At 52.4% G+C, this 11462-nt stretch overlaps 1 protein-coding gene across 4 annotated transcripts in view; it reads left to right on the plus strand.

Moving 5' to 3' along the window:
* The window catches only part of spred1 (sprouty related EVH1 domain containing 1), a 47277-nt gene that overhangs the window by 29233 nt on the left and 6582 nt on the right, over nucleotides 1-11462 (plus strand). For all 4 annotated transcript variants that reach the window (XM_056426740.1, XM_056426742.1, XM_056426741.1 and 1 more), the window contains one exon: nucleotides 5883-5929. In XM_056426740.1, the coding sequence (XP_056282715.1) occupies nucleotides 5883-5929 (47 nt within the window). The remainder of the gene's footprint in view (nucleotides 1-5882; nucleotides 5930-11462) is intronic.

An 11462-nucleotide genomic window follows, 5' to 3' on the forward strand; every position in this document is an offset into this window, starting at 1 on the left:
CGAACCAAACAGCATTTTGTTTTAAAGATATCAGTCACATTTGCCAGGCTGACAGAGAGTCACAGCTCTGTGGATCCGAGTATTCCTAGTTTCAAGTTTTTTATTGTCACATCCCCTTTTATACAAGTATAATCGGTTCGTGAAATTCTTATGTGCAAAACACCCGACAGCAGTAGCAGACTAAAAAAAGAATAAGAATGAGAATAAACTATACAATATCCACACCCTTGCCCTTAACCAGTGATCTGTCCTCAAGTGGAATGGCCTTGGAAACCGCTGTATGCCCTGGTGGATATTTGGAGGGCTTTTCTCCCATCAACCGTGACCAATTATCGTCAACGGTTTCTACCGAACACGCCTACCTGTCTCTTGGACCCCACTCACCTGTCTCTTGGACCCCGCTCACCTGTCTCTTGGACCCGCTCTACCTGTCTCTTGGACCCCGTCTACCTGTCTCTAGGGACCCCGCTCACCTGTCTCTAGACCCCGTCTACCTGTCTCTAGGACCCCATCTACCTGTCTCTGGACCCCGTCTACCTGTCTCTAGACCCCATCTACCTGTCTCTAGGACCCCGTCTACCTGTCTCTTGACCCCGTCACCTGTCTCTCTAGACCCTGTCTACCTGTCTCTAGACCCCGTCTACCTGTCTCTAGGACCCCATCTACCTGTCTCTGGACCCCGTCTACCTGTCTCTAGACCCCATCTACCTGTCTCTAGGACCCCTGCTCACCTGTCTCTTGGACCCGTCTACCTGTCTCTAGACCCCGCCTACCTGTCTCTAGACCCCGCTCACCTGTCTCTAGGACCCTGCCTCACCTGTCTCTAGACCCGCTCACCTGTCTCTAGGACCCGCTCACCTGTCTCTAGACCCCGTCTACCTGTCTCTAGACCCCTGCCTACCTGTCTCTAGACCCCACCTGTCTCTAGACCCTGCCTACCTGTCTCTAGACCCCGCCTTACCTGTCTCTAGACCCGCTCACCTGTCTCTAGGAACCTCCTGCTCTACCTGTCTCTAGACCCCGCCTACCTGTCTCTAGGACCCGTCACCTGTCTCTAGACCCCTGCCTACCTGTCTTGTGGACCCCGCTCACCTGTCTCTAGACCCCTTCACCTGTCTCTAGACCGCCTACCTGTCTCTAGACCCTGCCTACCTGTCTCTAGACCCCGCCTACCTGTCTCTAGGACCCCGCCTACCTGTCTCTAGGACCCCGCCTACCTGTCTCTAGACCCCGCTCACCTGTCTCTAGACCCCGCTCACCTGTCTCTAGGACCCTGGGTCTACCTGTCTCCAGACCCCGCTCACCTGTCTCTAGGACCTCCCCGTCACCTGTCTCTGGACCCTGCCTACCTGTCTCTAGACCACGCTCTACCTGTCTCTAGGGACCTGCCTACCTGTCTCTAGACCCCGCTCACCTGTCTCTGGACCCCGTCTCACCTGTCTCTTGGACCCCGTCTCACCTGTCTCTAGACCCCGCTCACCTGTCTCTGACCCCGCTCACCTGTCTCTAGACCCGCCTACCTGTCTCTTGGACTCCATCCCGACGAGGCTGCTTAAAGACGCTTTTTTAATTGGCAGCTCTCTATTAGATATGATCAATGTCTCTCTAACAGGCCACGTACACCCTTCAAGGTGGCTGTTATTAAGCCTCTCCTGAAGAAGCCGCCTGGATCCAGAGAGGTGTTGGCTAACCAGACCGATCTCTAACCTCCTTCCTCTCCAAGATCCTGAGAAAGTGGTCGCAAATCAGTTGTGCGACTTTCACATCATAATAGTTTATTTGAGAAATTTCAATCAGGATTTAGAAAACACCACAGCACCGAGACGGCACTGGTGAAAATTACAAATGACCTCTTAATGGCAGCAGATAAAGGACTCCTCTCTGTCCTGGTCTTGTTAGACCTAGTGCTGATAGAGGACTCCTCTCTGTCCTGGTCTTGTTAGACCTTAGTGCTGATAGAGGACTCTCTCTGTCCCTGGTCTGTTAGACCTTAGCGCTGATAGAGGACCTCTCTGTCCTGGTCTTGTTAGACCTTAGTCCTGATAGAGGACTCCATTCTGTACTGGTCTAGTTAGACCTTAGTCCTGATAGAGGACTCATCTCTGTCCTGGTCTTGTTAGACCTAGTCCTGATAGAGGACTCATCTCTGTACTGGTCTTGTTAGACCAGTGCTGATAGAGGACTCCTCTGTCCTGGTCTTGTTAGACCTTAGTCCTGATAGAGGACTCCTCTCTGTCCTGGTCTTGTTAGACCCAGTGCTGATAGAGGACTCCTCTCTGTACTGGTCTAGTTAGACCTTAGTGCTGATAGAGGACCTTCCTGTACTGGTCTAGTTAGACCTTGTTGATAGAGGACTCCTCTCTGTACTGGTCTTGTTAGACCTTAGTGCTGATAAAGGTCTCATCTCTGTCCTGGTCTAGTTAGACCCAGTGCTGATAGAGGACTCATCTCTGTACTGGTCTTGTTAGACCTTAGTGCTGATAGAGGACTCCTCTCTGTACTGGTCTCCGTTAGACCTTAGTGCTGATAGAGGACTCCTCTCCGTACTGGTCTTGTTTGACCTTAGTCCTGATAGAGGACTCCTCTCTGTCCTGGTCTTGTTAGACTTAGTGCTGATAGAGGACTCATCTCTGTACTGGTCTAGTTAGACCCAGTGCTGATGGAGTGACCTCTCTGTACTGGTCTTGTTAGACCCAGTGCTGATAGAGGACTCATCTCTGTACCCTTGTTAGACCTTAGTGCTGATAGAGGACTCATCTCGTCCTGGTCTTGTTAGACCTTAGTGCTGATAGAGGACTCATCTATGTACTGGTCTTGTAGACCTAGTCCTGATAGAGGACTCCTCTGTACTGGTCTTGTTAGACCACAGTGCTGATAGAGGACTCATCTCTGTACTGGTCTTGTTAGACCTTAGTGCTGATAGAGGACTCATCTCTGTACTGGTCTTATAGACCTTAGTGCTGATAGAGGTTTTATCTCTGTACTGGTCTTGTTAGACCTTAGTGCTGATAGAGGATCATCTCTGTACTGGGTCTAGTTAGACCTTAGTGCTGATAGAGGACTCCTCTCTGTACTGGTCTTGTTAGACCATAGTGCTGATAGAGGACTCATCTCTGTACTGGTCTTGTTAGACCTTAGTGCTGATAGAGGACTCATCTCTCTACTGGTCTTGTTAGACCCAGTGCGCTAGAGGACTCATCTCTGTACTGGTCTAGTTAGACCTTAGTGCTGATAGAGGACTCCTCTCTGTACTGGTCTTGTTAGACCATAGTGCTGATAGAGGACTCATCTCTGTACTGGTCTTGTTAGACCTTAGTGCTGATAGAGGACTCCTCTCTGTACTGGTCTTGTTAGACCTTAGTGCTGATTGAGGACTCATCTCTGTACTGGTCTAGTTAGACCTTAGTGCTGATAGAGGACTCCTCTCTGTACTGGTCTTGTTAGACCGTAGTCCTGATAGAGGACTCCTCTCTGTCCTGGTCTAGTAGACCTTAGTGCTGCATTCGACACCATTGACCATGACATCCTGTTACAGAGACTGGAGCAGTCGATTGGCATTTCAGGCACGGCACTAATTTGGTTTAAATCCTACTTATCAGATGGATCTCAGTTTGTATTTGTAAACGATGACGCCTCGATAACCACCAACGTTAATCACGGAGTTCCACAAGGTTCTGTGCTTGGACCAATTTTATTTACCTTATACATGCCTTTGGGCAATATTATCAGGAAACACTCCATAAACTTTCATTGTTATGCAGATGATACTCAACTATATTTATCGATAAAACCAGAGGAGAGCAACCAACCTGTAAAATTCAAGCATGTCTTAAAGACATAAAACATGGATGACCTGCAACTCTTGATGTTAAACTCAGACAAAACCGAAGTAATTTTAATCGGCCCTGAGCACCTCAGAGATCAATTATCTGGTGATGTGGATTCTGTAGACGGCATTGCCCTGGCATCCAACACCACTGTAAAGAACTCATGGCTATCTTTGATCGACTTGTCCTTTAACTCCCACGTAAAGCAAACTTCAAGGACTGCATTCTTTCATCTACGTAATATTTCAAAGATCAGGCACATCTTGTCTCAAAAAGATGCAGAAAAATTGGTTCATGCGCTCGTTACTTCGAGACTGGATTACTGCAACTCCTTATTATCAGGCTGCTCTAATAACTTTAGGTCCCTCCAGTTGATCCAGAATGCTGCAGCTCATGTTCTCACTAAACTAAGAAAAGAGATCACATCACTCCTGCACTAGCTGCCCACTGGTCTTCCCAGTAAAATCAAGAATCACTTTAAAATTCTTCTTAACCTACAAAGCCTTGATTGGTGATGCTCCATCATATCTTAAGGAGCTTAGAAATTATTATTGCCCACTAGAGAGCTACTCACTAAATGCGGGACTACTTGTAGTTCCTAGAGTCTTAATAAGAATGGGAGCCAGAGCCTTTAGTTATCAAGCTCCTCTTCTATGGAACCAGCTTCCACCTTCAGTCCGGGAGGCAGACACAGTCACCTCGTTTAAGAGTAGACTTAAGACCTTCCTCTTTGACAGAGCTTATAGTTAGGGCTGAATCAGGTTCACCTGGTCCAGCCCCTTGATATGCTACTATAGGCTTATAGCTGCCGGGGACGCGATGCACTGAGTACCTATCTCTCTTTTTCTCTTCTTAGGGATGAATTTTCATCTCTCATCACACTACAAACTCTTTCTCCCGGAGTCTTTTGACTTCATCGCCTCATGGGGTCATCGGACCCTATGAGACGACATAGATCCTATCTGCTGATGGATCATCGAGGTCTGGGTCGTGGAATTCCTGCTCCTGACTACGCCACTGTCCTGTTGAGACTCCGCCCACTGTTGAGACTCCGCCACTCCCCTCCGCCATCTGCCTGATGGATCGTGGAGGTCTCCATCGTGGAATATGCCTACTATGAACTATTCATACACTCTGTCATATTCATTGAATGTATTTTAACTCTAAATCTGTCCTTCTGTACACATTACATCTATTGCATCTGTCCATCCTGGAGAGGGATCCTCCTCTGTTGCTCTCCTGCAGGTTTCTTCCCTTTTTTTCCCCCTGAAGGGTTATTTGGGAGTTTTTCCTGGTCCGATGTGAGGTTTTGGGGCAGGGATGTCTATGTGTACAGATTGTAAAGCACTCCGAGACAAATTTGTAATTTGTGAAATTGGGCTATACAAATAAACTGAATTGAAAACTGAATTGAATTTGTGACTTTCCTCGGGTTTCAACGGCCCGTTTCCTTCCCTGTGGTCATGAAAAGCTGAAACACGGTCGGCCCGGTGCCTGAAACATAAGCTCTGACTCCAGCTTCAGCAGACGAGGTGTTCGGACTTGGAAACGGCGCATGTCGTTTTATCCGGGTTACATTATTCTCGACGTGCATATTTCATTAACTTCTGTGTTAAAGCAGCTTTCATTTCCCCGTTCCGCTGCAGCCGAAGAAAAGCAGAAGTCTTGTGATATTCTGGCCGGACAAGAACCTGTAAATCTGGACTCAGACGTGACTCGCCGTGTAACTCATGCATCGAGTGGAATGGTGTGATAATGCAATATGAGGACATGTTCCTAGGAACTAGCTGAGGTTTAAACAAGAACAGCACCAGGCGCTGGTGTGGCAGCTGTTCCCTGAGGTCTGCCCCCTAGTGGTGGAGCTCCTTGTTTTTGTCAAAGACATGTTGCTATGCAAGGCTCTAAATGGAGGAAGTGTTCTGCAAGGTGGACACGATGACCCCCTGAGGCTCAGACGCTGGTGCTTCATTGTGTTGCTTCTTGGTCCAACGCTCCCGGCTCAGTGTATGAAGTGATGGCCTCTAACTTCTTTCCCCTCGGGGTTCTTCCTTCCAGGTGGTCGGCCGTTTGGAGAAGGAGATGTTTCTGAGGACGGACTACAGGTGAGTGAGACCATGTTCATCTCGCTAACTCTGAGGAGTTTAGCCGTCTCTCTACGAATGTCTTGAGCTACATTTTAGTTTTGGCTCGGAGTATTTTGTCCCACAGAGTAGAATCCATTCACAAAAAACCCGAAACACGATTCCTTTTCGCCTGAGTATCGGTGTGTCGTAGAGTTGAACGTGGATGATTACATGTTAAAGGGCACCTCTTCGGCTCTGTAAAGTCCGATGTAGAACTCAACTCTCCCTCACCTTCCCCCCGGAGGCCTGAGCGTGTGGCCAGGCGCTCACGTTCTCAAGGTGTCTAACTAGAGCTGGAGCTGAGCTGGCGGTTGATGTCCCTCTCACAGGGCCGATGTCACTCGTGTTCTACTTGATGCTGAGAGAAGAACCATCTCTTTGGTGAAGAGCTGTCCCAGAGCAGCTTGGTCAAATACTCTGAGCTTCTTTTGGTTGACAGGTGTGACCTGTGCCGCTGCGCTCTGCTCCGTTGACTGTGGACATGTGTGGTGAAACTCTGCTGTGGCCTCTTGAGCAGAGAGAGGCAGCAGGTGTCGAGCTCAGGTACAGAGCTCAGGTACAGAGCTCAGGTACAGAGCTCAGGTACAGAGCTCAGGTACAGAGCTCAGGTGTAGAGCTCAGGTACAGAGCTCAGGTGTAGAGCTCAGGTACAGAGCTCAGGTGTAGAGCTCAGGTACAGAGCTCAGGTGTAGAGCTCAGGTACAGAGCTCAGGTACAGAGCTCAGGTGTAGAGCTCAGGTACAGAGCTCAGGTACAGAGCTCAGGCACAGGTGTAGAGCCTCATGCAGAGCTCAGGTGCAGAGCTCAGGTACAGAGCTCAGGCAGAGCTTAGGTACAGAGCCAGTGTGTAGAGCTCAGGTACAGAGCTCAGGTAGAGCTTGTGTAGAGCCTGCACAGAGCTCAGGTGTAGAGCTCAGGTACAGAGCTCAGGTGTAGAGCTCAGTGTAGCAGTACAGGGTGTAGAGCTCAGGTACAGAGCTCAGGTACAGAGCTCAGGTACAGAGCTCAGGTGTAGAGCTCAGGTACAGAGCTCAGGTACAGAGCTCAGGTACAGAGCTCAGGTACAGAGCTCAGGTGTAGAGCTCAGGTACAGAGCTCAGGTGTAGAGCTCAGGTACAGAGCTCAGGTGTAGAGCTCAGGTACAGAGCTCAGGTGTAGAGCTCAGGTGTAGAGCTCAGGTACAGAGCTCAGGTACAGAGCTCAGGTACAGAGCTCAGGTGTAGAGCTCAGGTACAGAGCTCAGGTGTAGAGCTCAGGTACAGAGCTCAGGTACAGAGCTCAGGTGTAGAGCTCAGGTACAGAGCTCAGGTGTAGAACTCAGGTACAGAGCTCAGGTGTAGAGCTCAGGTGTAGAACTCAGGTACAGAGCTCAGGTGTAGAGCTCAGGTACAGAGCTCAGGGACAGAGCCTGCAGAGCCCAGGTGTAGACAGGCACAGAGCTCAGGTACAGAGCTCAGGTGTAGAACTCAGGTACAGAGCTCAGGTGTAGAACTCAGGTACAGAGCTCAGGGACAGAGCTCAGGTGTAGAGCTCAGGTACAGAGCTCAGGTGTAGAGCTCAGGTGTAGAGCTCAGGTACAGAGCTCAGGTGTAGAGCTCAGGTACAGAGCTCAGGTGTAGAACTCAGGTACAGAGCTCAGGTACAGAGCTCAGGTGTAGAGCTCAGGTGTAGAGCTCAGGTACAGAGCTCAGGTACAGAGCTCAGGTACAGAGCTCAGGTGAACACGCCCATGTTCATTTGTTTAAGATACGGGGGCCTGTTGCAGGACCGCCCGTCACCGGTTCTGCTTCTGATCGCAAAGTAGGTGAAAAGACACGTGGAAGGGAGGTAATGCACACAGAACATGAGGGAACCCTCCAGTCCCCACAGAACGTGAGGGAACCCTCCAGTCCCCACAGAACGTAAGGGAACCCTCCAGTCCCCTACAGGCCTGCAGCAGCTGCTGCCTGGTAGACGTGTGACACATTCTCACAGGTAGCAGACGCTTTTATCCAAAGAGACTCAGAATAAGTTCGTCAACAATAAGTTCATCAACAATAAGTTCGTCAACAATAAGTTCGTCAACAATAAGTTCATCAACAATAAATTCATCAACAATAAGTTTGTCAACAATAAGTTCATCAACAATAAGTTCATCAACAATAAGTTCGTCAACAATAAGTTCATCAACAATAAGTTTGTCAACAATAAGTTCATCAACAATAAGTTCATCAACAATAAGTTCGTCAACAATAAGTTCATCAACAATAAGTTCATCAACAATAAGTTCTAAGAGGACTACCAAGAGGACTACCAAGAGTACTACCAAGAGTACTACCAAGAGTACTACCAAGAGTACTACCAAGAGGACTACCAAGAGGACTACCAAGAGGACTACCAAGAGTACTACCAAGAGGACTACCAAGAGTACTACCAAGAGGACTACCAAGAGGACTACCAAGAGTACTACCAAGAGTACTACCAAGAGGACTACCAAGAGGACTACCAAGAGTACTACCAAGAGTACTACCAAGAGGACTACCAAGAGTACTACCAAGAGGACTACCAAGAGGACTACCAAGAGGACTACCAAGAGGACTACCAAGAATACTACCAAGAGGACTACCAAGAGTACTACCAAGAGTACTACCAAGAGGACTACCAAGAGTACTACCAAGAGTACTACCAAGAGGACTACCAAGAATACTACCAAGAGGACTACCAAGAGGACGACCAAGAGGGAGGAGGGAGATCTGCGTTCCTGTTCCTGGGGCAAAGGTCCTCTCTAAGGAATCAGCCTGAACATCCAGGAAATCCATTGGCACCACTGTTGCTAGGCAGCAGGGGGGGGGGGGTGTTCACCAGGTTCAGTGAGTGAGCCTCTGAGGGCGTCACCATGGTGATCTGGCATCCCAATGTTGCGGTCGGGGACCTGGGCTACAGAGAGAGGAGTAAACCGGTGGCGAGCTGCAGCCGGAGAACGAGCCGACAGCAAGGTGAGGGCGTCACGCTCCACCTCCACGTCACTGAGACAGGTGAGGGCGTCACGCTCCACCTCCACGTCACTGAGACAGGTGAGGCGCCACGCCCACCTCGCCACTGAGACAGGTGAGGCGTCACGCCCACCTCCTCGCCACTGAGACAGGTGAGGGCGTCACGCTCCACCTCCACGTCACTGAGACAGGTGAGGGCGTCACGCTCCACCTCCTCGTCACCATGAGACAGGTGAGGGCGTCACGCTCCACCTCCTCGTCACTGAGACAGGTGAGGGCGTCACGCTCCACCTCCACGTCACCATGAGACAGGTGAGGGCGTCACGCTCCACCTCCACGTCACTGAGACAGGTGAGGGCGTCACGCTCCACCTCCATCACTGAGACAGGTGAGGCGTCACGCCCACCTCCTCGTCACCATGAGACAGGTGAGGCGTCACGCCCACCTCCACATCACTGAGACAGGTGAGGCGTCACGCCCACCTCCACGTCACTGAGACAGGTGAGGCGTCACGCTCCACCTCCACATCACTGAGACAGGTGAGGCGTCACGCCCACCTCCTCGTCACTGAGACAGGTGAGGCGTCACGCTCCACCTCCACGTCACTGAGACAGGTGAGGCGTCACGCCCACCTCCACGCCACCATGAGACAGGTGAGGCGCCACGCCCACCTCCATGTCACTGAGACAGGTGAGGCGTCACGCTCCACCTCCTCGTCACTGAGACAGGTGAGGCGTCACGCTCCACCTCCATGTCACTGAGACAGGTGAGGCGTCACGCCCACCTCCTCGTCACTGAGACAGGTGAGGCGCCACGCCCACCTCCACGTCACTGAGACAGGTGAGGCGCCACGCCCACCTCCACGCCACTGAGACAGGTGAGGCGCCACGCCCACCTCCCGTCACTGAGACAGGTGAGGCGTCACGCCCACCTCCACATCACTGAGACAGGTGAGGCGCCACGCCCACCTCCACGTCACTGAGACAGGTGAGGGCGCCACGCCCACCTCCACGCCACTGAGACAGGTGAGGCGCCACGCTCCACCTCCACGTCACTGAGACAGGTGAGGGCGTCACGCTCCACCTCCACGTCACTGAGACAGGTGAGGGCATCACGCTCCACCTCCACGTCACTGAGACAGGTGAGGGCGTCACGCTCCACCTCCATGTCACTGAGACAGGTGAGGGCGTCACGCTCCACCTCCACGTCACCATGAGACAGGTGAGGGCGTCACGCTCCACCTCCACGTCACCATGAGACAGGTGAGGGCGTCACGCTCCACCTCCACGTCACTGAGACAGGTGAGGGCGTCACGCTCCACCTCCACGTCACCATGAGACAGGTGAGGGCGTCACGCTCCACCTCCATGTCACTGAGACAGGTGAGGGCGTCACGCTCCACCTCCACGTCACCATGAGACAGGTGAGGCGTCACGCCCACCTCCACGTCACTGAGACAGGTGAGGCGTCACGCCCACCTCCACGTCACCATGAGACAGGTGAGGCGTCACGCCCACCTCCATGTCACTGAGACAGGTGAGGCGCCACGCACCACCTCCATGTCACTGAGACAGGTGAGGGCGTCACGCTCCACCTCCTCGTCACTGAGACAGGTGAGGGCGTCACGCTCCACCTCCTCGTCACTGAGACAGGTGAGGGCGTCACGCTCCACCTCCTCGTCACCATGAGACAGGTGAGGGCGTCACGCTCCACCTCCACGTCACTGAGACAGGTGAGGGCGTCACGCTCCACCTCCATGTCACTGAGACAGGTGAGGGCGTCACGCTCCACCTCCACGTCACCATGAGACAGGTGAGGGCGTCACGCTCCACCTCCACGTCACTGAGACAGGTGAGGGCGTCACGCTCCACCTCCTCGTCACTGAGACAGGTGAGGGCGTCACGCTCCACCTCCTCGTCACTGAGACAGGTGAGGGCGTCACGCTCCACCTCCTCATCACTGAGACAGGTGAGGGCGTCACGCTCCACCTCCATGTCACTGAGACAGGTGAGGGCGTCACGCTCCACCTCCACGTCACCATGAGACAGGTGAGGGCGTCACGCTCCACCTCCACGTCACCATGAGACAGGTGAGGGCGTCACGCTCCACCTCCTCATCACTGAGACAGGTGAGGGCGTCACGCTCCACCTCCACGTCACTGAGACAGGTGAGGCGCCACGCTCCACCTCCACGTCACTGAGACAGGTGAGGGCGTCACGCTCCACCTCCACGTCACTGAGACAGGTGAGGGCGTCACGCTCCACCTCCACGTCACTGAGACAGGTGAGGCGTCACGCTCCACCTCCACGTCACTGAGACAGGTGAGGGCGTCACGCTCCACCTCCATGTCACTGAGACAGGTGAGGGCGTCACGCTCCACCTCCACATCACTGAGACAGGTGAGGGCGTCACGCTCCACCTCCACATCACTGAGACAGGTGAGGGCGTCACGCTCCACCTCCACGTCACTGAGACAGGTGAGGGCGTCACGCTCCACCTCCACGTCACTGAGACAGGTGAGGGCGTCACGCTCCACCTCCT

This window comes from Pseudoliparis swirei, chromosome 11 (assembly GCF_029220125.1).
Source record: "Pseudoliparis swirei isolate HS2019 ecotype Mariana Trench chromosome 11, NWPU_hadal_v1, whole genome shotgun sequence".
NCBI classification, from domain to species: domain Eukaryota; kingdom Metazoa; phylum Chordata; class Actinopteri; order Perciformes; family Liparidae; genus Pseudoliparis; species Pseudoliparis swirei.